General features: G+C 46.1%; 1 protein-coding gene and 1 long non-coding RNA gene across 2 annotated transcripts in view; one reads left to right on the top strand and one right to left on the bottom strand.

The window, feature by feature from the left end:
- The window catches only part of BCAS1 (brain enriched myelin associated protein 1), a 101065-nt gene extending 86923 nt beyond the window's left edge, over positions 1 to 14142 (top strand). The window contains exons 12-13 of the mRNA XM_042980117.1: positions 5391 to 5654; positions 13125 to 14142. Of these exons, the coding sequence (XP_042836051.1) occupies positions 5391 to 5654; positions 13125 to 13199 (339 nt within the window). The 3' untranslated portion in view covers positions 13200 to 14142. The remainder of the gene's footprint in view (positions 1 to 5390; positions 5655 to 13124) is intronic.
- A 2324-nt stretch (positions 14143 to 16466) lies between these two features.
- On the bottom strand, positions 16467 to 27348 carry LOC107180106. The gene is made up of 4 exons (XR_006215123.1): positions 27307 to 27348; positions 17965 to 18064; positions 17069 to 17262; positions 16467 to 16651 (listed from the first exon to the last, which is right to left on the bottom strand). It is a non-coding gene; the product is annotated as an uncharacterized LOC107180106 (long non-coding RNA).
- Between the last annotated feature and the right edge of the window lie 633 nt (positions 27349 to 27981).

Genomic DNA, 27981 nt, shown 5'->3' on the forward strand with positions numbered 1-27981 from the left:
TAGGTTGAGCGCTTGCTGTACGTGAGGCACTCTCTTGGGCTCTACAGACACATGCACGAACAGGCTCGAGTTTTCAGCTATTTCTTATTTAACACTTACTTTTCCACCTCTTCTCCACAGAGCAAACCCCTTCCCATCCTTCAAGTCTTGGCCTGAATGTCCCCTCCTCAAAGAGATGTCCTATTTCCACCCATCATTGTTGTGTCTTGTTCTTTTACTTCGTGGAATTTATGACACGTTGTAGTAAGTCATCTGTCTACTCGTTATCCGTCTCCTCTACCCCTTTCTTTCTGTGTCTGGAGCAAGGGAGGGGCCTCTTCTAATTTTCCATCGCACTGCGTGGTGCCTGGCATATAGTAGGAGCTATTTCTTTGAAAAACGAGTGAAGAAACATGGGATCGGGTGGTTTTTTCCATTATTTTCTCCACTCTAGAGAAACACAGCTAAGACATGTTGATAACTCCACATATTCATTTCTTTAAATGGGGTCATCTCATGCTCCATACCCTATTTTATAACCTGCACTCTTTCTTCACTTAAAAACACACCTCCACGAAAATCTCAACAAGTATCCTTCAACTAATTTTTGCAACACAGAGAACTGGTTAAGAGCAGAGCTGCTGGCTCAGATTGCCTGCGTTTGAACCCTGGCTTTGCTATCTTTTACCTGTGTGACTGAAAACAAATTACCCAATGTCTCCGTGCCTCAGTTTCCTCACCTATATCACAGAGCTAGGAAAAGCGCTGCCTCACGGCACTGTCATACTTAGATGAGTCAGCGCGGAGGACGCGATGAATGTTAGTGGCCGTGCGAATCAGCACGGGCTGCCATACCAACTGTCATAGATGGAGTGGTTTAACAACGGAAATTTGTTTTCTCACAGTCTTGGAGACTGGAAAATCCAAGATCAGGATGCCAGCAATGGTTTGGTTCCTGGTGAGGAGAGCTCCTTCCTGGCTTTCTGACAGCCGCCTTCTCACTATGTCCTCACATGGTGGCTTTTATAGGGACACTAATCCTATTGATCAGGGCCCCATCCTTCTGACCCCAGTTAACCTTAATTACTTTCTTACTCCAAATACTTTCACCCTGGGGGTTAGGGCTTCAGTCTGGGGAGCCATAGCAGTTGCTATTGTTTTGTTACTGTTACTTATTATGCGGCTGATAAGAAATTACCACCCTACAGTATTTGTTCTTGTCACACACGCAAATGGACAGCAGCGACTACCATTCATTATATTTCCATGACCATAATACTTGGATTATCCTATATATTCCAACAGGGAATATACTGCTTTTTGCTGCATTCAAAGTATTTCTGTTTTTCTTTTTCAACTTCCTGCTGTGCTTGTCCCCAAACGTGTTCTCCGGACCCACTGGGTCCGGACCTCACTGGGAACCCAACACTCCTCGAGTTAACTATCTTGGAAACACAATACATGTACTTTATTCCATATGAAAGTTTTAAACATAATTGTACATTTTTGTCTAGAATGTGAACGTGAAACAGTTTTGCCGATCGTCTTGGATGCAGACTTGAGGAGACGGATGTGTGATCCTTGAGAGAATGATAAATGCTTTGTTTAATTTGGGGGATGGGAAGAGACATTCTCTGTTCCCTTCAGAATTGTCCTCTCAGAGTTACGAAAAGTCTCGGGTGATGATTCTAGGAAAAGGAGCCCAAGGCAACTCCCAGTTGAGGTGTGCCTCAGGGTCTGAATCAAACGGGATGTTCCCATGACCTTGTCCCCCAACTACCAGCCAGTGTCACTCAGTTCTACAAGAGGATACACTCAAGATGACTCAGATGAGAATAATTTGTGTGATAAATCCTGAGACAGAGTCAAATCCCAAGCAAAGATTTTAAATCATCTACATTTAATGATGAAGCAATCATCGCACAGTTTAGATTCTTAGCTTACTCTGAATATAAGGAACCAGCCATCTGTTATTTCCAGGAGTTAGTGTCTAAGCCATTAAAAAGAACATTTAAGCCCTAATAGCAGTGGCGTAATTATGCGGTAAATGGACCTGATCCACTGAAAGCGCCCCTCCTGAAAAAAATCAATGTCCCGTGAAAGCTATTGACGTGCGGCCACTTCTCACTCCCCACCCCGCAATGATTTGCCGAGGGAAATAGTGTAGAAACATCTGGAAGGCAAGTTGCCGGCCATCCATTCAACCCTTTTTGGTGGAGACTTACTGTGTGTCAGACGAGGTGCTGGGGATAAAGCCATGGAGGACAGAAGAGTGCTGTTCTCCAGATCTCCCCTTCCAGCAGAGGGAGGCAGACGGAACGTTCTCAAGTGAGCCAAGAAACCCCCAAGATTAATGCAAGCATGAAGGAAACACAGCCGTGTTTTGTAAGAGAGGGGTAGATTGTCTAAACAGGGGCCACTGCCCCAGGGAGGTGACATCTAAGCTGAGACTTGACGGGAAAGAAGTGGCTGTCACGTCAAGCCCTGCAAACGTCCTGAGCAGGAATTACAGCAAATGTGAGGCCCCCGTTTTGAGAATAAGCTTGTTCACGGAAGAAGAGGAGACCATGTGGTCAGAGCAGAAGGAACAGAGGAAAAAGGGATTAGAGATGAGGTTGGGGAGGCCCAGGGACACTCCATTCAACAAACATTTGCCGAGTCCCTTGTCTGCCCCCGGCTCTCGGACCCACACGGAAAGAATCTGTCAGGAAGGATCACCGTGGACAACGTTGGGTTGGGATGACGGACTCTTCTCAGTCGGCCTGGGTACGCACCATGAGGTACGATGAGGCCACCATGAGGTACGATGTCTTCTGTGACTGCCCCACAGATGAGGAAGCTGAGAGACCCAACAATTCATTCCAGGTCACCCAGCAAGGGTGTGAAGGGACCCAGAGCCCACCGTGTGCTTTCGGCTGCAGACGCTAAGCCCTTAGCCAATAAGTGGATCTTAAATCTTCTATACGACAAAAACTGTCAACGCGGTGTGCAAGTGGCTTGTGGCCTTTCTGAAGAGCATCACGGTGGGCGTTTCTGTCTCCTTGTGCAAGGGTACCTGCTCTCGGGGCTTTGTTGCCCTTGGACATCTGTGTCTTGACTTTTGCTACAACTTTGGCACGTGGGGTCTGACGGAATCGCTCAGCATCTTTGGGATGCCCTGGGTGTTTCCTTTCTCCAAGGAATCCTGCCCTCCACGGGGCTGCGACCTACGGAGCCTTTGGGGACGGGGCAACCTTCTCTCTTCTTGCTTATTTCTCAGGGCTACACTTGATACTGAGGGGGAACTTTGTCCGAGAACTTTTTAACTGGGGGACAATATGTAACTTTTACAAATCATAAGTTGTGAGTGTGTATTCTGTGTGTCCCATGCGGCCCCCGGGGGTGCTGGGGCTGTGGTTTTCTGTGAGCAGGGCTTTAAAACTTCTTTTAAATAATTTATTTATTTTTAAAATTTACATCCAAGTTAGTTAGCATGTAGTGCAACAATGATTTCAGGAGTAGATTCCTCAGTGCCCCTGACCCATTGAGCCCATCCCCCCTCCCACACCCCCTCCAGGAACCCTCTGTTGGTTCTCCATATTTATGAGTCTCTTATGTTTTGTCCCCCTCCCTGCTTTTATAGTATTTTTGTTTCCCTTCCCTTAGGTTCATCTGTTTTGTACCTTGAAGTCCTCATATGAGTGAAGTCATATGATTTTTGTCTTTCTCTGATAATTTCACTTAGCATAATACCCTCCAGTTCCATCCACATAGTTGCCAATGGCAAGATTTCCTTCTTTCTGATGGCCGAGTAATACTCCATTATATATATATCCCACATCGTCTTTGTCCATTCACCCATCGATGGACATTTGGGCTCTTTCCATACTTTGGCTACTGTTGATGGTGCTGCTATAAACATGGGGGTTCATGTGTCCCTTGGAAACAGCACCCCTGTATCCCGAGGATAAATGCCTAGTAGTGCAATTGCTGGGTCGTAGGGTAGTTCTATTTTTAATTTTTTGAGGACCCCCCCATTCTGTTTTCCAGAGTGGCTGCACCAGTTTGCATTCCCAGGGCCTTAAAGCTTTTGAAGGCCCTTAAAGGGCCTTAAAACAATTCCTTTTCAAGTTTCCATGTGAAAAATAGAAGATTTCACAGCACTAGGGCCGCAATCCTGTAGAGCATCTGGCTGGGTCGGAACAGCCATTGCCCCTTTAAACAGGGCATGTGATAAGTCGCCACAATCCCCTCCAACTCCAGTTTTCTCCCCAACATCAAAGCCGGCGTTGCTCGAACTGGTGTTTTTCTTACGCTAGAAAAATAGTTCTTATGTCGCTTTCCCAATGGGGGTGTAAAGTCTCCATGTGATTATTCTTACCCCAGGCCTCTGGCATGTTTTTATTTTATCTGTGTGGCCCCCAACGATGGGAAAAAGGCTTCTACTTCACAGATATTTTGTTATCTGTAATTTACCTAGCATTTGCTAGAATTTTGGATTTTACAGCTTCCTCCCTCGGAATTATAAGGAACCAAGCAGGATTGCAAAAATTTCTCTGTAGCATGAAAGCTGTACATTCAAAACTAAAAATAAAACACTCCTCTTCTTTCACCACTGTTTTATAAGTGAAAGCACACTTTCACACCAGAAACCACGATAGACGTAATCAGGAAGAAAAGAATAGGCATCACCCAGAAAAGAGTTGTAAGTGGAAGAAACGCTCTCAAAGCTGGCTTAAGCTCAAAAGGGCTTCAGGAACAGCTAGATCCAGGGACATATGTGATACCATCAGCTTATAGACTCTTCCTCTCTCTCTCTCTCTCTCTCTCTCTCTCTCTCTCTCTCCATCTCTCAACTCTGCTTTCCTATTGGCTTCCTTTTCAAGCAGATTTTTTTCCCTAGAGATGGTGCTGGTCTTGGAAGCTACACCTTCAAACCCAATGGAAAGAGGGCAGACCTCTCTCTTGATTGATTTAGCAAAGCTCTGCGATTGGCTCAGTTTCGAATGTGTGTTCAGCCACTCTGAACCAATCACAGCAGCCCAATCACGTGCAAGGCTCTGATATCGCCAGGCCCCAGCCACAGGGGTGGAATAAGTTTGTCTGACATGAAAGAGAGGAAAGGGAATCCTGGTTCCCCAAGGAAAACGCAAGTTGTAGTCCCAGGAGAGGGAGGAAAGAATACTGGCTGGGAAAGCATAAATTAGTGAGTGAATTATTAGATAAACAAATAAACATCCCCTACTGTGACCTTGAACCATAATGAGGATTCGCACATTTTTTCTTAATTTTTTCCCCCATCTCGTCCAGGATGCATGAAAACGTAGACACCCTCCAACACTTGAACACCTCCGTTTTGACACGTTTATTCACCTGCTATGGAGACTTGTCTTGCAGCTACTAAATATGCGTTTTGTTTGAACTTGCTGTAGACATCGGACTCCGCGGAGAAGGTCATCACGCCCCCGGAGCCGGAGCCGGCAGGGGCGGGCCAGAAGGGCAAGGAGGGTTCCTCCAAAGACAAGAAGGTGGCGGCTGAGGGGAACAAGCAGAAGAACAACAAGCAGGATGCCAAAGAGCCCGCCCAGTGTGTGGAGCCGGCCGTGGTGGAGGTGAACTCACTGCAGAACGGGGACAAGTCCCAGAAGAGACCGGAGAAGCGGCGACAGTCCCTCGGCGGCTTCTTTAAGGGCCTGGTAGGTGGATTGTGCGACTCTTCTTTCTGGGATCTTGGGCCGGAAGTGTGGTGCCCGCCTTCAGGGAGGGACTGGCTTGGACATTGGTCCCACAAATACTGACGGAGCACCTTCTATGTGCCAGGTGCTGTGCTAGGCACGCAGAGCGAGGTGGACACAGACGTCACCCACCTGCAGGGTGTGGATTGATGGGGGCGGGGGTACTGAGTGCAGGGAGAGCCAGGAGGTGAAGGGAACCTGAGCATGAGGATGTGGCCCTGCCTTGGGGTTGAAAGGAGTATCGGGGAAGGCTTCTCAGAAGAGGTGAGCTCTAAGGTGGGGCCTCAAATTAGCCTGTGCAGGAGGAGGCAAGGGGAGGTCTGAAGGCGCAGTGCGTTCCTGCCTATGGAACAGCAGGTGCGTGGGGGTGCTGGAGAGACAGCACGGAAGTGAAGTTCAGTCTGCTGGAAGAGAGCATAGGAGGCAGGCACGGGTGGTGATAAGGAGCACCAGGGTTGGTCTGTGGCCAAAGGGAGACCCGAAGTGTTTAAACCAGGAAACTGCTGTGAGCCCGATCTTGGGTGTTGGGGATCCACAGGCGACCAAAAATTAGCCCCTTCCTTCCAGAGAGGCCTACACAGGGGTGAGCAGAGGCCAGACATTCAATAATCGATTAACCTTTGGGTTATTTGTGTCTATTCGGTTCTTCTCCGTCTCCTGCCCGAGACTGTTAGCCTTGGGAGGGCAGTGGCCATACTGTCACGGCCAGATGTGCTGTCCTCTGCAGCGTGGTGGGTAGAGCATAGTAGACACCCCGTAAGTGTTTGTTGAACGGATGAAGGTGTAGATGAAGTGAAATACGACGCTGGTAAATGTTTTATTATATAAGTCCTGGCAAACAAGGAGAGTCTAAAGGTCATTAATCGAATGATAAGCGCGGTAATCAAGCATCCATTCGCAGAAGCCACATGCGGAGTCATACCTAGACCCCGCGGGAATGTGGCTGGAGCCCATAGAGGAGGGCACGGAAATAACATTGAGAGTAGCCGTGGGGCCGGGGTTCACTGGGGTAACCTTCATGTCGTGATAGAGCTGGGGGTAGGGACATGGTCTAGGACGTGCCCGAGACCAACTGATCGCTCCTGATTGCCCTGGTCCCTGAATATCTGTTGGTATTGATGACTTCCGACAGATGGAGGCTGGAGAGTCCGATGGTTCCCCTGGGCCCAGCTTTGGTCTCCAAATATCATCTGTGGGAAACCTGTTAGAAATGCAGCGTCTCGGGCCCCAAGTTTAAAGTCTTAAGATAAATGCCATCACATTTCCATCTGGTCTCACTCAGTGTGTGTATAGAACCTCAATGTGAGGCAATGCCCGAAGTCAAGCTCTGGGGCTGTTTGGAAAAGGGAAGCCTGGCCCAGAGTCCCTCCGTCACCCCCAAGTCTCCAGTGAAAAGCTCTTCTCCAGTTCTTAAGAGGTGAAGGAGACCAACCACCAAAGGAGGGGGTGTCTAAAAGATTGATCGTGCTTTGGGTGGTTTTGCTGGAAAATTTGTCTCCATTCTCAGCTCTCGCTCCTTGGAGAGGAGTGTAAACCCTAATTGCACTTTTCTAGACATTTCCAAACAACTACTACCCAAAGTTCTGGTTGAACCATTCCCTGCCAAACCACAGCGCACAGGGCGGCATAGGGCATGGGGAGGGTGTTGTTCTAGAAAGGTTCTGAGCTCACGGGCCCAGTCTTTCTTGTTGGTTTTGGTTGGTTTTTTGGGGGGGTTCTTTTCTTTCTTTTTTCTTTGTTTTGGTCGGAGGCTCATGGGGGTGTTCTCTGCATATCCCCTTACCCATGGCACCCCTGGACGTGACAGGATGGCTCTCATCCAATGGTTCTGAATCAGTGATTTTATTTGTGGGGGACGCTGGGCAACGTCAGAGACCAATTTGCTCGTCACAACTAGGAGTCAGTGCTATTGGGATGTTGTGGGTAGAGACCAGGGACCTTGCTAAATGTCCCATAGTGCACAGAACAGCCCTCCATGACAAAGAGGCATCCAGCCCAAAGTGCCAATGGTGCCACGTAGGACAGTAGAAAGGACAGAACGGTGCCGAGGAGTCTGTGCCGTGAAGACAGGCAGCTTCACTTACTCGAGTCCTAGACCTACCACTTCCTACCTGGCTGTGTGACCTTGGGCTGATCACGTAACCCCTCAGAGCCTCCGGTGTCCCTTAAGCAAAACTGAGGTGATGATTACAGCTACCATTTGAGGGTTCCCATCAGAATCAAATGCATATATGCCCTACGGGGGGCGCCTGGGTGGCTCAGTCAGTCCCACTCTCGATCTCCGCTCAGGTCATGGTCTCACAGTTGGTGGGTTTGAGCCCCGCGTTGGGCTCTGTGCTGACTGTGTGGAGCCTGCTTGGGATCCTCTCTCTCCCTCTGTCTCTGGCCCTCCCCCGCTCGTGTACTCTGTCTCTCTCAAAATAAATAAATAAACATAAATACACACGCAGACGCACACACACACATGCACACACCCTACTGGATCCAGCACCTGGCACGAAGCAGGAGTTCTGTAGTAGACGCTCTCATCTCCCTGGCAAGTTTTATGGGACCTTCCGTGTGGACTGGAGCTTAACCCCCAGCAAAGGGGGGACATCAGCCCACATGGCTCTCACCTTAAACCCCCCCCCCCAGGACTCCTTTCCCTGCATTCCCTTCTCCCTCCGTTCACTGCCACCTCTCTCTCTCCCTCCCCAAGACCATCTGCCCCAGTCAGTTCCCCAAGTTCACCGCCAGCCAATCCCTGCTCGCTCTGTGCCCTCCCAGCGAGGTGGTCTCTGCTCGGCTCCTTCCTTCCCCCTCCTCCAGCATGCTGCCTGAATTCTAACAGGGAGCAGCCTCCTGAGCAGTTCAGGCGACGTCTGAAAAGAACTGGAAGGAAGCCTTTAGAACTCGGCAGGTGCAGCTGTTTGCAAGCGTTTGGTTTTTGAGCAGAGGGACTTCGTTCACAAAGCAACTGAGAACCTTCACGCGTGTGCGTGCGTGTGCATGTGGGTGTATACACACATACGTGTGGACATAGAAACACATCTACTTGACCAACACGGAGCCCCGATTGCAGGGGGAGTGGCCTCCCCACGCCGTCTTGCCCAAGAACCCCCTAGCTGGTGGCCCCCCCATCTCTGCCCCTGTGGGAGCCCCTGAGACACCTTTATGTAGCGTTAGAAGATTCTGTGCCGTCCCATCTGCATGTCTTACAGAGGAGGCAGTGGGGATTGGAAAGAAGGCAAGGCCCGCTCTTCGTTCCCCAGGGGCCCCTACCTGTCATCGTTGCCTGGGCACAGGCTGAACTGAGACTTGTGACAATTAGCTCCGTTACTCCGCCCAGGGCTTGGAAAGAGCAGTGGTGCTCGGGATGGAGCCTGGACGACAGGTGATCTGAGGTCCGGATTCCCAGTCCAGGTGGCCAGTCCTGCTACATAAGCTGGCCCTGGCTTATCTTGGAGCCGGTTTGCACATCTGTAAGACTGGCTACTAATCACTGCCCCCCCTCACCGGGCTGCTGAGAGGGACCCGGTGGCAGTGGATTTGGTTCGGCTGGTTGTAAACCGTGAAGTACCGTCCTGATACACCAGGCAGGACAAAGGTGGCCTCCAGGGGCTCTGATCGCCAAAGTCCATGCCTGAGGCGGCCAGAGGGAGAACGTATGTGAGCGAAGAGACCTGGGAGGGGTCTGTGGCAACTGGAAAAGCAGGTGCCCCATCTAAAAGGGGGCACCGCCCCTCGGTCCCAGTCATTTATCGCCTTGCAGGTTTATGGGTCCAATATGGCAGGTCTTCTCGCTTTTCAAGAGAGAAGAACAAAAGTGCGGATGGTAATGTGAAACATTTCATTTTTATTTTTTTTAATGTTTTTTACTTAGTTTTTGAGCGAGAGAGAACACTAGTTGGGGAAGGGCGGGGGGGGGGGTTGCGGACAGAGGATCTGAAGTGGGCTCTGTGCTGAGAGCAGAGAGTCCGACGTGGGGCTCAGACTCACAAACCAGGAGATCATGACCTGAGCCAAAGTCAGACGGGCCACCGACCGAGCCACCCAGGTGCTCCAAGGCATTAATCTCTAAATGTCAGCATTTAACTTAAAACCTAAAAGAAGAAAATCTGTTTGTCATAACCCATTTTCAAGCCAAGTTCAGCTCAAGACAGCCACTTAGCGAGCTGAGTTTGATAGACTCAGCCCATCAAGACCCTCAGCACTGGGGCACCCGGGGGGCTCAGGTGGTTAAGCATCTGACTCTTGATTTTGGCTCCACTCATGATCTCACAGTTCATGAGTTTGAGCCCCACACCGGGCTCTGCACTGACAGCACGGATCCCGCTTGGGATTCTCTGTCTCCCTCTCTCTCTCTCCCTCCTCTGCACGTGCTCTCTCTCTCTCTCTCAAAATAAATAAACTTAAAAAAAATCTAATAAAAAAATTTAAAAAGACCCTCAGTACCTGAAGGAATAGGACCTCTGGAGGCTAAGGCTGAGTGTCATGGGGGAGGCCTATGTGAACCAGGACAAACAGCAGCACAACAGAGGGCATGCTGGGTGACGTGGCGACAGAAGGGATCATTTTCCCCAGGGCCAGCCTAAGTCCAGCCCTCGAGAAGCTCGTCCCTGGATTTGCACCCAGCTCTACCACTCAGTGGCCGCGTGACCTTGCACAAGTCGCCTTCCTGAGTTTCAGGTGCCTTATCAACGGGCCGATTTGGTCACAGAGTTAGCCCGAATGAAATGAGATCAGATATGACAACCTTAGAACCATCCCTGGGATGTTGTAATTTGTCAGGGGGGAACAGCGATTTTTATTCTTATGATGATTATTATGATTCTTCTTCAGTCAGCCCCTCCCTAGGCTGTAAAGAGGCAGGTGAGTGAGAGGCCACCAAGTGTCCAGCAACTTTGTGACTTAGGTGTTCACGGTTCAAGGCAGACGGCCTGGCTGGGAGCCACCTAGAGTGCAGGACACGAGCTCAGGACTCGGGCACACGGGACACAGAGTTCGGGTCCACCACTTCCTGGTGGAAAACGAGTGACTTGAGCTCACTGAGCTCTCTCCTTTGAGTTGATGGTGACAGTGATGATGGGGTCAGCTCCAGAGGATGCTGGGAGGACCAGGGTGGCCTCACGAATGAGACAACAGGCTCACAGACAAGGGATTGATCAGAGGTCAGGAACCTGAGAGGGACGGAGCCATCCTCGAGCTTTGAGTCCCAACTTTCACTACTCCGTGTTGGCCTCTCCTCTTCGTCTTCCCAGACGGACACGACGTATTGCAGAGAGTAGGTGATCCATACGTGCTGTCCCGTGAATGAACGAATCCAACAAAAAGCAATCACAGTAACTCTTTTATAGCACCTATTGTGCGACAGCACTACGCATACGCTCACATCTCCTCTGCACGGCCTCCCTGCGAAGCTCCGCTGGTAAACTTGAGGTGCACGGGGTTAAGGCAACTTGACCAAAGTCAAGCAGTCAGGAAGTGGCCGATCTGGACTTCAAAACCCAGCGATCTGATGCCAGCGGTAAACTGCACTACATTGCATTCTCTACAGAACATGCTTTCCACTGTACTACTCTGCATTACACTATGCAACATATGCCGCAGTACGTTGTACTGTATACGCACCATATACGCACCCTGTGTACATCCTATCTGTTGCACTGTACTAAGCCATGCTATATTATTAAGCCATGCTATATTACTAAGCCATGCTATATTACTGAGCCATGCTATATTACTAAGCCATGCTATATTAGTAAGCCATGCTATATTCACGATACCATTACACTATTGTCCTACACTGTGTGTTGTACTATCTTATCCTAGACTGTGTATGCTCTACTATACTACATTATACGACATGATACTATGTGTATTACTAGGCTATATACATATACTAGGCTATATACATACATAAATATGCTTTATAATAGCATATTATACTATTCTACCCAATATTATACTATACTGTAGTATATATGCTATTGCATACTACACGGTGCTACATACACTATACCCTACTATATTTATTGTATTATATTACCCTATATATGTCATCTGTATTATATAATATATACTATACTATTTGTACTATGCTATACTATAATATGCCATGCTACATTTAATACACTAGATTTCATTATATGCATACTCTACAATATACACCATCCTATATTATGCCATCCTATATTACATAATACTAGCTTGTACTATGTATATATACTATACTATATATACTTTATTATACTATTATTTATAGTATGTATTATACTATACTATATTACACTGTACTATACAACTATATATACTTTGCTATATCACACTATCTCATATAAATGTATATATACACACACACACATATATACACCTTACTGAAATATATATATTATCCTATATTACACTATCATTGGCCTATACTACATATACTGTAAAACAGGACCAACAATAAAATACCCCTTATATATGCAGCAACATGGATGAATCGCAAATCCATTATGCTATATGACAGAATCTGGACTCAAAGGCTATGTACTCTGATTCTGTTGATATGATGTCCTGGAAAAGCAAAATTCTAGGGATGGAGACAGATCAGTGGTTGCCGGGGTCTGGGGGTTGGGGCCAGGGGTTGACTCCAAAGAGACTCAAAGGGGATCTGGGGAGTGGTTGCACTACGCTATATCTTGATTTTGGTGGTCGTGACATGACTATTTGGGTTGGTCAAGGCTCACAGAACTGTACACAAAAAGGTTGATTTTATTGTATATACATTATACTGGGCAGAAAAGGTAACATAATAATAATAGCAATAGTAATAATGATACTTGACTCAGAGTTTATTCCATTCAGGTGGAGGAGACAGATATCAGGGTATAGATAATAAAATCATTTCAGACGGTGATTATGTTTCATAAAAAGTTAGGCAGGGCAACGTGTTTCACAAGTGATCGGACGGGGTAACTAAAGCAAGACACAACTGTGAAGCGTTCTTCACAGCGCAGGTAGTGTTCTAAGTACCTCACAGGTATGAACTCACTTTATCTTGGAGCAACCCTCTGAGACATTGTATTGTCCCCATTTTAAAGATGGAGAAGCTGAGTTTACAGAGGTAGATAAGGGGAGCCTGTCTGGCTTAGGCGGGAGAGAACACAACTCTTGATCTCGAGGTGGTGAACTCGAGCCCCACTGGGTACAGAGATTACTCAAATAACTAAATGCAAAAAAAAGAGTTAAGTAATTTCTCCAAGATTTCGCAATGCTAGAGAGACTATAACTGGGCATTGCACTGCAACATCTGACTGGTGGCCATTCTTTTATCCACGACTCATGAAAAAAGTGCATTTGTTTAGCTCAACACCTGGCACAGAGTAAGCGCTAAAGAGACGGCAGTCGTTGCCCTTGATGGTTCAGCCTTTCATTAGGGTGCAACTTCTTTCTGTTTTTCTCCAGGGACCAAAGCGGATGTTGGACGCTCAAGTGCAGACAGACCCTGTATCCATCGGACCAGCTGGTAAAACCAAGTAAACAAATTACTACAGTTCCCACCAAGTTGTCCTGCACCAAGATGTCTTCTCCCTACTCCGTTTCCTCCCCCAGCCCACTCCATGTACATAGTCTTCTTCTCGTGGCCATCAAATGAAATTCTGCCTACAAATTAAGCCTGAGCTGTTGTATATTGAGGTGTATTATTTACGTCTCGGGTCCAATCTTTTCCGGTAAATGACCGTAAAGATGGTTTAGCAGGTTAACCGGTTAGGTCAGAAGAGTTGAAGGTTGCCAAGCAGAGAGCGGAGGGGGCGGAGGAATGCATCCTGGCGAAGTTACGAAACGTGGCAGTGGTGAGTAAGTTGCAGAGGGAATTAAGTTCTGTAGTACGTGCAGGCTCCTCTTCTGAGCTCCAAGAGGAGAGACAAAAATCCGGTTAAGTTCACATTTGGAGGAGGGACAACATGGGCTCTGTGCCGGGAGGTTGCCAATTTCCTGAAATGGAATGTGTGGGGAATGGAAAAGGAATGAATACGAGTCGCTTTTCGAATAGGGTCCTTGAAAGTTATTGATGAGGGGGAAAAGATTGACCGCAGAGGGTTTGAAATGATTTGGGAAGACGGCTGTGCTCAGTGATGAGGGCAAGGATTACGACTTCAGGGGGGAAAAAAAAAAAAAAAAAAAGGCACAAAATAAATGAAGTTGCAAGTTTACTTTGCGACACAAGGGGGCACCGAGGTCTCCGTTTTAATCCTGCGTCCTGTACTAGCAAAGATTTGGTCTCCGCATCTTACATTATTAATGCTTCTCAGATGGCTGAGGGACTTCCTTCATCTGTTCTGTCTGACACTTATCTCAAAGTCTGTAATTTCCTAATGTTTCAGGATGTGCTCCGATAAAACCCTCCCCATAACCCCAGTTAATAAAAAATTTCCAGAAGATTATTCAAATACCCGAGGTTTTTTTTTTTTTTAATACGTGTACAGAGGAGTAAATAGGACCATGAGTCTATTAAAATGTAATTCAAAGTAGCATATGATTGATTGATATCATGTATACTGTACCTTTCTTTTTCTGATTTAATAAAAAAAATACATTTATATCTAAAGCATCTTTTAATTTTCAACTTTTAAAGCAGGTCTCTTGTCCTCTCTGAGACACCTTCATCTTCCACAGCATGAAATCAGTGCTCTTCCTCCATTTTGTTTTCCTTCGCAGATGCTCCTAGATTTTTCCCCTTGTATATGGGCACGTACACATGCAAATGTGCACACACATATATTTGCATGCACACACTCCCACTTACATAAAAGTCCTGCCTTAGGCCAGGCTGCCTGGAGTAGAGCCTGAGATAGGGATTCAGAAGCATGTGACATGCTTCTGGTCCAGGGAGGACCAGGAGGGGGGAGGGAGAGGAAGTGAACAACAGGGCAGGGGAGGGAGCTGAGCAAGGATTGGTCTCAGCTGGAGTTGAGTTCCATCCTGATCCCTCAGGGGGCTCTGGAGCCAGAATTGCACACTGCAGTTGGGTTCTATCTTGAGCCAAGGGGGTCAGCCTTTGTACCCTTGTTGATGAGTCACGGGCCACCCTGGGAAGCGGTGGGACAGGCCCGGTGCTCCCACTAAGCTGAGAAGCTGGGATCCCATAACAGCTAGAGGAGAGGGGCTGGGCAGAGTCCATTACAGATATGCACATGATATTCAGATATGTGTTCATTCCCACGTAGGGACACGTCCATACATATAAACATGCTTTACATGCAGAAATGCACAAATGCATGCACACATTCATACTTCTATATTACATACAGGAATAAATTCATGAACATATTCATAATCACACATACAAACAGGCACGTGTAGCAAACACAGATTCGCACATACGCGCTGGCTTGTGCAAAGCCGTCACGCGTTGATCTGAAGTAAACATTGAACATGCTCTTCTGACAAGTCTTACATTAGGAAAATAAAACCATTGCTTTGGCCAAAAAAAAAAAAAAAGAAAAAAAAACAAGGCACTTGGAAAATGCATTCAGGAAAAAAATGATATCTCTAAAAAAGCAGATGGGGGGGGAGGGCGTGGCGTCGGCTGCTGCTGTGGCCAGCTAGCTGTCAGCGTGGATGCCCATTGCTAGGTTTCAAATAAAGATCAGAGGTCTTTTCCTTGCAGCTTTCCCTTTAGCCTCTTCGGATCTGCTGCTCCAACCTGGAGATCAGTGTCTGTGACTCACCCGGTTGAGAATGACCTCATGCCGCCTCCTGTCTGAATGCTTAACTTGGCGCAAATCGGGAAAAAGTCCTCTGGGGAAGCCCTTACTGGCTGGGTGACTTTCCTCCACCAACATCATCATAGAACACAGGGCCAGGCAGCTGTTTATTCCTTTGTCCCCAAACGCCAGGGGGGGCGCCTAGTGTGACCTTTGGTGAGCTCTGGGCCGTAGTCGTCCATTGAGAAAGGTGACAGTTTCATTTGCAAGTTTCACCTCGCTGGGCACAGGGGCTTTTTGCCCTGATGAGAAATGCCCCCAGGCAGGGCTGAGTCACTAATGCAGAAGGAGCCCTCCTCCCATCCCCCCCACCTCCCTGGATTTAAAAAAAAATCTTAAATGAGTTCTTTGCTGAGAACCTCTCTGCAAACCCAACACTTTCTGTAACAGTTTCGTATCGTCCTGGCCAAAAAAAAAAAGAGAGAGCAATCTTTTAATGAAATTGCTTTGGTTTTTTTGTTATTGTCATTTTTAAAAGGCAAGAAAACTGAAGCCAGAGTAGACTCGGAAAATGACTTATTTGGGAGATTTGAAATCTAGTAGTAGCCTCAGAAGCGCGTTAAAACCCCATTTTTGGGTTTTGAGGGTTTGCTTTGTGTGTGTGTGTGTGTGTGTGTGTGGTGTGGTGTATTTTGTTTTGTTTTTTAGTTGGGAGCTCATTCCTGGTGCGTTTACAGACAATACTAATTTCCATGCCTCCCGCTGAACTCCCGTGAAAAAGAGCAGAGACTCCCCAGATGAGCTCAGGAGAAGGCTCTCGGGTCTCAAAGAGCCTTGAGGGACCCAAGTTCCTCAAACTGCGGAGCCCAGAAGGGCCACTTGGAAGGCAGAGCTGTGCACGTCGAGACGCGAAACACACTCTCTGAAACTGAAAGGGAATTATGGCCTGCAGGAGGGGCCGGAGGGACCTCGTCAAAAATTTACAAACTCATTTATTTATTTACTTTTTATTTTTAGGTGCACAGGGAGGTGTGTCTTCTCCAGTGTCAAGAGGAAGTGGCCCTTCCAAGAACTGAGCTTTTGAGCCGAAATGGCCGCCACTGGGGGAAAAAACAAAAACAAAAACCAAACAAAAACAAAAACAAAACCCACTCTGCTTTTCAGTTGCAGCTGATGGTGACTTTTGGACTGATATCCGTAAAAGAGTTCATTCAAAAGCGTGCTTGTTCTCAGCAGCCCGTGAGGTCCCTCGCGAATTCATCATCTGGGGGAGGGGAGGCCTGCCTAAAGAAATGCCAAAAACGGAGGGAAAAGAGAAAGAAAGTTAAGTTCTTCGGTTTTTGTTGCATTCCCCCTGCTCTTTTCTTGGAGCAAGCTACCCAGGATTTCAACACGCACACGCACACGCACACGCTTGAGCTGGACTGTCCTTGTTTGCTTGCAAACAGTCCACAGGCAATGGCAATGGAGCCCCATTAAATCAGACTCCAAGAGACTGGAATCTGTGTCCCGCTGGCTCCTTCTCCGACTGCCCCCCCCACCCCCAGAAGGGAACAGATTTCTACAATCCGGACCTGACAAACGCCACTTCTTAGGCCAAATAGTCCCACGTGGATCTTAAGCCACAAAAAGGTAAATCAGCTAGCCTTCCTACTTTAAAGACAATTTTGGAAAGGAAGATGATTTCAATTATTAACTCACCCAAGCCGCAGACGCAGGGCATGCGCTTTGCAGAATGGCAAGAATGATAAGGGTGGGTTTTAAGCATCCTCTGCGTGTCCCTTTTGAAGCCTTCTTAAAAGGGGGTCCGCGCGGGGAGTAGAAATACGTCTCCGCATGCTAGACCTTCCTCATGCCATCAGTGAACACGAAGTGGCCGACTGGAAATTAACAGGCTCCATTAGGGGAGGAAAAAAAAAATTACTGAGCAGCAAATTCTGTAAATTTGTAATTCAGATCTTAGCGCTGGCCTGAAAACCGGTTGGGATCTAACCCTTTGCATACATTGGTGTTCTGGGGAGCTTAACCCTTTCGCCTCTGTCTCCTCTCCCCAGAGAGCTACTCATTTGGTCTTCTCTATCCCCTGTCCCTTTAACTGGCCTTGGCAGGCATAGCAATCCGGGCAATTTTGCAGAAATAAGGATAATAATAATAATGCTTCGCATTCTCACACTCCGCAGTTTATAGAATGCTTTCTGAATACATTATCTAATTTAAAGCTGTCTGCCCCTAATGGAACTTAATTGCCACCTTTGTTATAGTCTATTATGAGGACACTGGTGTGCACCTGTATGCCTTTTTTGTTTTTTGTTTTTCTCCAAAGGAGTACTTCTTGACAAAATGGCCCCCAGCTGCTTTTCTGCCAATGGTCGCCACTGAAGGAGCTCATTGCTTTCCCGTTGGGCTCTCACTCACAGATGCTGTTGTTTAAATCTGGCCACATGGGGGAGTTCTAGAACATAGGGTGCTACCATCTCCAGCCAAGCTCTTTTCCCTGACTCCCTAATGAGGAAGGAGGTCGGGCCAAAACAGCTCTTAAGAATGTGTTTTTTGATGAACTTCTAGAAAGCAGTCAAGTTTAGAATAAGAGGGCCAACCTGGGCAAGTCAACTGCCTTGGGTGATTCCCAGGCCGCCAGGCAGAGATAGAGTTGGTTGGTTGGTTTTTCCATTCTTGTCAGCTTCGTCTGGAAAGAGGCTTAAGAAAGGATATTGTGATTGCAAACCATTTAGGTTGGTGTCACTGCAAAGCATATAAATTACCCTCACCAGCTTTTCATGCCCCACGACACAGCCTTACCTCTCACGTCTCTACACACAACTAGCGGGCAAGTGACTTGACTTCTCAGTTTCCTCCCTAAACAATGGGACAGTCTTAGTGCCTGTTTTGCGGAGCTGGCGGCTGGTGCATAATAAAGAGCTAATAAAGGAGAGCTGTTATGTCATAGGGAACTTCCAGCACCAAGTAGCAGAAAACTCCCATTCCCACTGGCTAATAATAATAATAGCAGTAAGGATGTTTATCATTTCATTTCTCCGATGTTGTATCATAGCCTAGTTCTGATTCTCTGGACTCTGCTCTGCCATGTTCCATGGGTTGACTTCACCCTAAGATCAATGCCAAGTGATGGCTGCAGTTCCAGACCAGGGGATTCTGGGATTAGCATAATCAATTTTTGATGTATCATTTTGGTGAAATAGATTTTTTTTAACGTTCATTTGTTTTGGGGAGACAGAGAGAGACAGAGAACGAGCAGGGGAGGAACAGAGGGAGGGGGAGACGCAGAATCCGAGGCGGGCTCCAGGCTCTGAGCTGTCAGCACAGAGCCCGACGCCGGGCTCGAACCCACGAACCGTGAGATCGTGACCTGAGCCGAAGTTAGTCGCTCAACCGACTGAGCCACCCAGGCGCCCCCGGTGAAATAGATATTTAGAGGCAACTCCAGTGATGCAATAAACAGGCACTTATTGACATCAGTATCTTTAAAGTTAGCCACTCCTCAGACCGAGGATGCCCTTCAATTCCGACTGATGGGACATGTGCATTTATGATGCCTTGCCCTCCAGAACGGGGCCATTAGACCGAACTCATCAACATCAGGGACTTTATGTCTGTCTCACTCACGGCTCCGTCGTCAATGTCTGGCATAATGCTTAGATGCAGTGGATCCTCAACAAATATTGGCTGAATGGATGTATTAATTGATAGATACCCTATGGCCACACCCATTGGGCGGTGGGTTGCCTTACGCTCTGGTATGAGTTTATTTCAGCACGAAGTGTTCGATCACTTTAATCAGACATCCACCCTCCCCAGCTGCCTAGGCTAGTGGTTCTCAGAGCGTGGTCCCCTAACAATCGGCATCAGCAGCACCCGAGAATGAATTAGAGCTGCGAATTCTCAAGCCCTACTCCAGACCCGCTGGATCAAAAAGTCTCAGGGTGGGGCCCAGCATTGTGTGTTTTAGCAAGTCCTCCAGGTGGAAATTTGAAAAGCACGGGTCTAGGTAGAGCTGCCACGCCACTGATCATCAACTTAAAAAGATTAGCCCGGAAGATGCGTACCTAACGTTGGACTTACTAGATGCCAGATGTCCTGCGCCACATAAATTGCCTTGCTTCCTACCCATTTTACAGATGAGGAAACTAAGGCTCAGAGGGGAGACGCAACGCTGCCCAAGGACACACATGTCAGAGTCAAGGCTGAAACCCAACCTAAGCTCCCAAAGACATGTTTCCATGTCTGTGGGAGAGACAGGCAGGCAAAAGGACAATAACAATACAATGTGTGATAAGTAAAGGTAGGGTGTTGTGGAGCTCAGAGGAAGTCACTGCTACAAGACTCCAGGGGAGGGAGGTTGGCCATTTGAGGTGGTAACAGTTGAGCTGATTCACAAAGAATGAGTAAGAGTCGGCCAGGCGTTCCCAGCAGAACAGGAAGTGCCGAAGCCCAGGGTCTACAGAGACAACGGCAAGTAGCTCAGTGTGGCCAGAGTGAGGCCATGGGGAGGAAAGATAAGACAGTGGAGGCTGGAGAGGAGGCACAGACCAGATCATCAAGGTCATGAAGCAAGGAGCCCAGAGGAAGAAGTTTAAACTTCTGAGAAATAGGGAAGAAAATATCGGAGCTGGAGCATGGCAGAATCCAACCTGTATTTTGGCGGTAGGTAGGATCTAACATAAACTCAACCTGACTAATATTCATTACGTGACCCGAACTCTCTACTCAGTGTTACAAAATGTAATCATTTTCTTCTTAAGTCGCTTCAAAAAGCAGAAGAAATACCCATCTAGATAAAACCTCGAAATGGGGCTGGTCCCTACAAGAGTGCTTAAATACTCATTTCCAAGTGTCATAAACGTGGGTTTGGAATTTGGCCCCTGATCCACCCAGATGATCCGCACCTATGACCCAGGGCTGGGAGACTATGAGCAAGTGATTGCACATGTCAGAGCCTTAATTTGTTCCTCTGTAGAATGGGAATAAGAGTAGTACTTAACTCAGAAAGTTGCTGAGAAGAGTAAGTGTGACAACACGTGGATAGCTTGTAAGTAGAGTGCCCAGCAAATAATAAGTGCTCAGTGAGCATTATTGATGAGGAGACAGATGGTATCTGCCCAAGGTAGAACACGTGGCTTCACTCTCACGGGCTCAAAGCCACCCAATCTTTAGGATTAAACCGTGTGCCAGGCTCTCCCCATCGTAGCAATGCGTTGGCTGGCTGGCTCATCCAAGAAAAAAGAAAAGAAGGAGGAGAGAAGAAAAAGAAAAACACTGACTTTTCCCTGATGGCCATCCCATTCTCAAGTAAAGTAGAATTTCTGGGGAATTCTAGAAATTCCCCAGAATTTGACTTGAGTCTGCCTTTGGCTTTCCTTGACTGTATCTTCTTATAATAGTAGCTAGGTTGCCATGGTAGCAGACAGGGTGGATGGTCCGCCTCATTTCTCTTCAGCCCACTTCAGAATTCCCTCCACGATTGGCTTTTCCTTTTGGTGGCTTTCTCCAGGCGCTAGGGGAACTTGTTCAGCTCACCTGCGGGGCAATCTGGAAATGCCTAAAATTTTATGCCCCAAGGGACAGCTTTCAAGCAATGGGGGATGGGAGATAGCAGATAATTATCTCTGCTTCCCCATCTCTCCGAGGGACACTTTTGATGTGTCTGCTGAATGTCCCCCAGGGGTCCCCAGCAAAACTGAATCCTACCTGCTCACAGTAGTGACGCACTCATGAACATACTCTCCCTCATTTGTGCTTCCTGGGGTCACCTCCCAAATAAACTACCTGCCTCCAAGCTCTTGTCTCAGGGTCCGGTGTCTGAGGCACAAACATCTGTATCTCGCTTAGGGTCCCTTGCCACGTGGTTCAATAGAGGGGAATTTATAGGGGCTGGCAGAGCTGAAAAAGGAAGCACGTGACAAGGAGACCACCTAGAGATTAGACACAGAAGAAGAATGCCGCCATACCATGGGGGCCAGACAGACAGAAGGAAGAGGCAATACTACCAAAGCAAGAGAATCTGAGAATCTGGACACCCTGGGCGGGGGGGGGGGGGGGGGGGGGGGGGGGGGGGGGGGGGGGGGGGGGGGCGGGGCACCGCATAGGGGTGGGAGAGGCTGCCTGAGGGTAGCTGGGACCGGAGTGGGGCTCTCAGGGAGCACTGCCTTTCGGCTGACAGAGGGGCAGAGGAAAAATATCTTGGAACTTAACTAGAATCCAGTTGGCAATGGAACCTGGGAAATGCAGTTCAAAGGGAAACATGGAAAGAGGCATTAACGGGCAAATGCCCAGCACGACCTCAAGCCCTGCTATGAAAGAAAAAAATAAAATGAGAAAAGCAACAGTGGTTAGGGCCCCACACCCATCCTGTATCTAAAGAAATGAACATGTCTGTGAATGGTCCCAGTAACGCCACCTCACTAAACTTGTCTAACTTCGCTTTGACATCCATCAAATAGAGATGCCAAGTGGATTTAATGATCTACTCCACGCCAAGCAGCCAGCACTGTGCCTGGCGCATACGTGTCGAATAAACGCTCATGCTCATTGGAACGTTTTGAGATCTGACTGTTCTTTGAGTATCTGGGAGCCCATTAAAAGCCCTGCTCAAACTTGTCTCTTCCCCTCTTTACCACTCAAAGCCTCAACTTCAATGTCTAGAATCTGCCTCTAGTCTCTTTTTCATTGCCTTAAAAAAAAAAATCTTTCCACTTTCACTAAAGTTCTGCCAGAGCTGACGGAGGAATAACTCTCTCCTCCCCTCTGGACTCCCAACCCTCTCCCCGAAGCCCCCACCCCCTCCCTATCTCCGATGGCCGGTTGTTCACCAGGAGCTTAGCAGTTCTGAGGGTACAAAAACAGGAAACTATGCCCCAGTCCTGACTAAGGCTAAAAACTCATGTGCAAACCCTTCATCACACAGATTTCTTCAGCTCTCCAAAACTGGGGCCTTGAAAAATCAGGTCCCGGGCCAAGAGCGTTGGATTTGCTTAATCATTTCCTTTGCAAATTTATAACCTCTTTAACCATGAAGAAGTAATGGTGAGAAAGAGGGAGGTGGGAGCTGAAATATTTTAAGTCAACCACAAGACAGGACAGGAAATTCTGGAAAGGGAGGGGGGGTGGTAATTTTTCTTTAATCCCTCGGTGCCACAGCAGACTAAAACGGCAACTTTGGGAAAGTGACCATTCTAGGAGATTCTTTTACTGTTGACTCTGACCCAGAGTGAGATGGCATAGCTCTCTTTACTCAGGGCTAAAAAGAGAATAGAGGAGAAAAACTCTGAGATGACCCTTTACTTGACTCAGGCAGCAAACATTTACTGAGTGACCTCGTCAGCCCTTGTGCTGTGTAGAGAGAACTAAAATGGGTTCCCAAACAAGCAAAATAATGTCCTCACTTGCTCAGTGCCAGTAGAAAGTTAACATGCCTATTGGAGGCTGCCTACCAGAGAATCTGAAGGGGGTGACCCAAAGCTGTTCTGTTGTTAAAATCTCTGAACAACAAGATAAGTGGCTTTTTTGCTTTCAGAACTTTCCCCAGCAAATCAGAGCTGTGTATTTTACTAATCCTTAAGGTAAGTCATTGTCTTCAGCAGTGATTTTTATCTGAAATGGGGGACCCACCCATTTATGTTGACCCAGCAAATAGAATGGGATGGGATGAAATAGAATGGAACCGAACAGAATGGAATAGGACTAGAATAGAATAGAATATTTCATGATGTATTACACATAATATGGATAATATTGATTAGTGAAAGTTTTGATTATGAATATGTGCATATCGATTCATGAGGTATTTCTCACTTTGGTTTATAATCAGATAACTTTAGAAGGCTCTGGTCTTGTAGCTTAGAAGTTAAAAGTGTTGGCTCTGGGGATGCCTGGGTGGGGCTCAGTTGGTTGACCTTCCGACTTCGGCTCAGGTCATGATCTCACAGCTCATGAGTTCAAGCCCCGCGTCGGGCTCTGTGCTGAGAGCTCGGCGCCTGGAGCTGGCTTCAGATTCTGTGTCTCTGTCTCTCTTGGCCCCTCCCCTGCTCATCATACTCTGTCTCTCTCTCTCTCAAAAATAAACATTCAAACAATTGAAAGTGTGGGCTCTAGAGCCTACCGGCATGGGTTCAAATCTCAAGAGGGGTACTAGCTATCTGAGATTACGCATGTTGATTAACCTCTCTGAATCTCCATTACTTCAGGGAAGTACAACATAATAAAGAGAAATAAAATGTAATATTGGCCATCATAGTCTCTCAGATTCTAGGGCCATTTATTTTCATAAATTGCCATTCTGTCCCCTATATCTTTCCTATAGTCGCAGACATCTGCTAATCTTCTGGGGTCCACTCCTCTTAAGTAAAGTTACTCTGTCTATCTTAACCTCTCTCTCCCTCTGATCTTCTGTCGTTCCCTCAACCTCCAGCCGCTAGCTCCAACATCATCTAAGGAAAACCAAAGGCATTTAATATGTAAAACTCCTCTCTGGGAAACTGTCCAGATAGCTAGTTGCAGACCATCTCACCTAATGGAACAAACAAAAGCTAGACAAGAAAATTGACATGAAGTTATCCTAAAAGAGAGACACAGTGCTCCACTTCGATAGAAAACAGCAAGGAGATGGGCAGTTGCTTTTTCAGAAGGACTGATGGAAGTCCAAAGACAAACCCTTTAAAAAATTAAGACCTGAGGGGCGCCTGGGTAGCTCAGTAGGTTGGGCCACCAACTTTGGCTCAGGTCAAGATCTCACGGTTTGTGGGTTCAAACCCCATGTCGGGCTCTGTGCTGACAGCTCAGAGCCTGGAGCCTGCTTCAGATTCTGTGTCTCCCTCTCTCTCTGCCCCTCCCCCACTCATGCACTGTCTCTCTCTCTCTCTCTCTCTCTCTCAAAAATAAACATTACCAAAAAGAAAAAAAATTAAGACCTGAAAGAAAATAACTACCAACCTATAATTCTACATCCAGTAAAAATATCCATCAAAATTTAAGATGAAATAAGTGTATTTTCAGACAAACAAAAACTGAGTGGCTACATTGCCGGTGGACTTTAACTAAAAGAAAGACTAAGGAAAGTCCTTTAGGCAAAAAGAAAATAATCTCATAAGGACGACTAAAATTTTAGGAGAGAATGAAGAGCAACAGAAGAATAAATGTGTTGTTAAATCTAAATGAATATTGACTGCATTAAAAGATAATAATAATGTCTTGTGGGGTTTAAAATATATGTAGAAATAAAATGTATAGCAGCAGTAATGCAAAATATGGAAATAACAAGCTAATAGGAGAATGACCTAAAAAAGATGTCATTAATGTAAAAGTTCATAATAAAGGAAAGAAAATGGAACTCACAACAGGTGGAACTAATTGAAACAGCTAATAATGTGTTAGTATTATGTTAGTAATGCATTAATTATTACATTAAATGTAAATGGACTAAATACTCAAATGAAAAGAGAGATTATCATACTAAATATTTTAAAAACCTATTTTCTGCTTGCAAGAGACAAACCTTAAATATGAGTGTACAGACAGGATGAAAATAAAGGATGAGAAAATATATTGCATACACTAATCAAAAGAAAGCTGATTAGTTACTCTAGTACCAGATGAAGTCAATTTTAAGGTAAGAAGCAATATAATAGGTACAGAGGGTATTTTATAATAACAAAAAGGGTCAGTACCATTGAAAGATAGAACAATGCTAAATCTAGAAACATTTTCTAATATAGCCTCTATATGTATAAGGCAGAAGCAATCAGATCTAAAAGGAGAAATAGATAAATCCACATTCATAATGGTAGGCTTTAATATTCCTCTGTCAGTAAATAATGGGCAAACCAACAGAAATAAATCAAGAGGAATAGAAAAATTTTGACCAACGTTATTTAACACACTTGACCTGACATTTACTGAACAAAGCAACTGGTAACTGCAGAATATATATACTTTTTCATGTGCACATGAAACATTTACTCAAACTGACAGAACAGGTCTCAAATTTAGAAAGTGGGTGGCAGGGCAGGGTTTGCTGATAGATTGGATGTGAGGATGACAAAGAGAGGAGTCAAGGTTGATGATGAAGGACCCAGTGCTCTGAAGTTCAGACTGACTGATTCATGCTGCACAGTTAGCATTTTGAAAAGATAAGGGTGTGTGTGTGTGTGTGTGTGTGTGTGTGTGTTTAACAGTCATAAGGTAGTCAGGAGTATTTACATGTGTGAGTCAAACTGGGAGTGAACCTGTGTCCAACTGAACATGAAGCAATTATTCAAACTTGGTTTCTGGAATATTCCCAGGGTGAAGTTATTTCCTGTTTTTATCACCGTCTTCCCAGTTTATGTGTTTGCTTGTCTTATGAGTTGAGTTGGCATCATGTGTTTCAGTTTGCAATGGTAGGCATACAGCAAAAACTCCATAAAAATCCCACAGGGTTGACAGACACTTCTGAGAAATGAAGCAGACAACCCAGTTCCTGGCCTCTCTTATCAAAGTGCAATTGCTTTATTCATCTGCTGATTGAGGATCAACTGTGAGTTTGGGTCTGGGAAAGTGATAAACAAGAAAAGCAGAGAACACTCCAAGATAGCTGAGGAGGCATCCGCTCCAAAAGCCAAGTATCAAGGAAATACTGTAGGAAATCCCACGCATAATTGTGTTATGTACCCTTGTGTGTTATGTTTGGAGTAGCAGTTGACAACGTTCTGGACCTCAGTTCTCCCTTGAACGAGCTCTAAGTCATTGGGCTTGATATAAAATAATTTCTCCACTATAACATGGGAGTGATGTTATGGATAATACCATCATTACAGAGGTAAATCAGATAGTATTCAGAGTCTGCTCAAGAGCAGTGCTTGGGATGAAGTTCACAAAATTAGCATTTGCAACTTTTATCAGTATGCTGTTTCAAATATTTCTTTCCCTTTTTTTAAATTATGAAACCATAACATTTTTTTAAATGTTAGGAGAGAATAAAAGTAAAAGAGTCTACCATAATCCCATCTCCCTGACTCAATCTTATGTGTATGTGGTACCTTCAAATATTTTTTTTGTATTGATTATGTCCCTGGTTTGAAAGTGCCTGGCATATAACAGGTAATCAATATATGCATACTAATTGCCTGACTGTCCAATTCCATGCAAGCTATTTTGTTTTATGCTTTGGGTACCTAATTTCTTATATAAGATTATGATTATAATTATGTCATATACATTCCCCTGAGTTTTTTTTCAGAAGCTGCATGATTATAATCATGGATATCTCAACCCCTCAGACATGTACAAGCCCTGGATAAGCCATTTCTCTGTGCTGCCGTAGAGCAAAAGAGAAATGATTTACAGGCCCCACTCTTCAGACATCACCATAGTGAACAGCTCTCTCTATAGCATTTTGCCTTTTTTGTAAAATTTTGTAAGACAATCATAAGATACCAAATTGAACATTCTAAACTAAACCTTTAACTTAGCCAAGAAAGGAGTCGCAAAAAGATGAAGCCAAAATGGGATTCCTCCCGTAAGTTTAGCTTGTAATAAAACGAACTCCACGAGATGACAAAATCATGGGGTGAACCTATGATCGTTTGGAAGGATTGCTTTCACCCTTTCAAAAAAAAAAAGTTGTTTTCACATCCACTATTCCCCTACCACAGATCAATAGAAGGAAGATAGGAATAGTCTGATGCCTTTGTCAAATAATAGCAACCAACTCAACAACGAAGTCACCCCTGGTGGGTATACGTAAGGAAAAATCTCATCAGACCTCTTGTTAACTCAAAGGTTGGCTTTAAAGAGCTGCAGAGAAAGATTTTCAGATATGCACATGTTTCCTGAAGCAGCAACCCCAACATCTGATGGCGTGTTGGATGACAAATGTTTCCCTCCTGGTGATGGGAAAACAGGGGAAAGGTGAATCACAACTCTCGATGTGAGTGAGAGGCACTTACCTAGTAGGGCAGAGACAGTCACTGGTGTTCCCCAGAGCGACGATGGGTGACTGTAAGCCTGGTGGTCCTCCATGGGGTCTCTGGGGCCAGGCAGCTATGAGGGCACAAAGCAGCTTTGTCTCCAAAGCCCCTGGGTCTACACATAAGGCTATCCTCTCCAGATTGGTTCTTCTCCTATTTTGGTTGCTTCCAGAGTTCACTGGAAACAGGAAGAATGAATGTGAAGGCCAAGTAGAAGGCCATTGCCATTGCTTCTGGAGAGAAGAGGTCAGCTTCAATCAGTATGGTTGCTGAAGAAGGGACAAGAAGTGGCTGTTTTCGGGACTTAGGTGAATAAAACACGACAGGATTAGATAATCTATGGGACACCTAGTCACACACCTGAAAGGGGGTTTAAGCACACTGCCTGGAAGGGAAGAGTGCTCAACAAATTTGCTCATTGGCTCCAAATGGATGGCGGCCTAGCATTTGGAGGCTTTATTCTCACAGAAAAACCTGAGGACTAAAAAGCATATCTTTCTCCCCAAACTGCCCTTTCTTTTTCCATCCCCCAAAATTATGGCCCTAAGGTGGCATGAGAAGAAAATAAAATCAGATCACCCTGAGAATAAAACCACTGACTCAACCGTCACTACATGGAGGTTCCATGCACTTTATTATTTCAGTTCGTCTTCA

Source organism: Panthera tigris, chromosome A3, assembly GCF_018350195.1.
Source record: "Panthera tigris isolate Pti1 chromosome A3, P.tigris_Pti1_mat1.1, whole genome shotgun sequence".
NCBI classification, from domain to species: domain Eukaryota; kingdom Metazoa; phylum Chordata; class Mammalia; order Carnivora; family Felidae; genus Panthera; species Panthera tigris.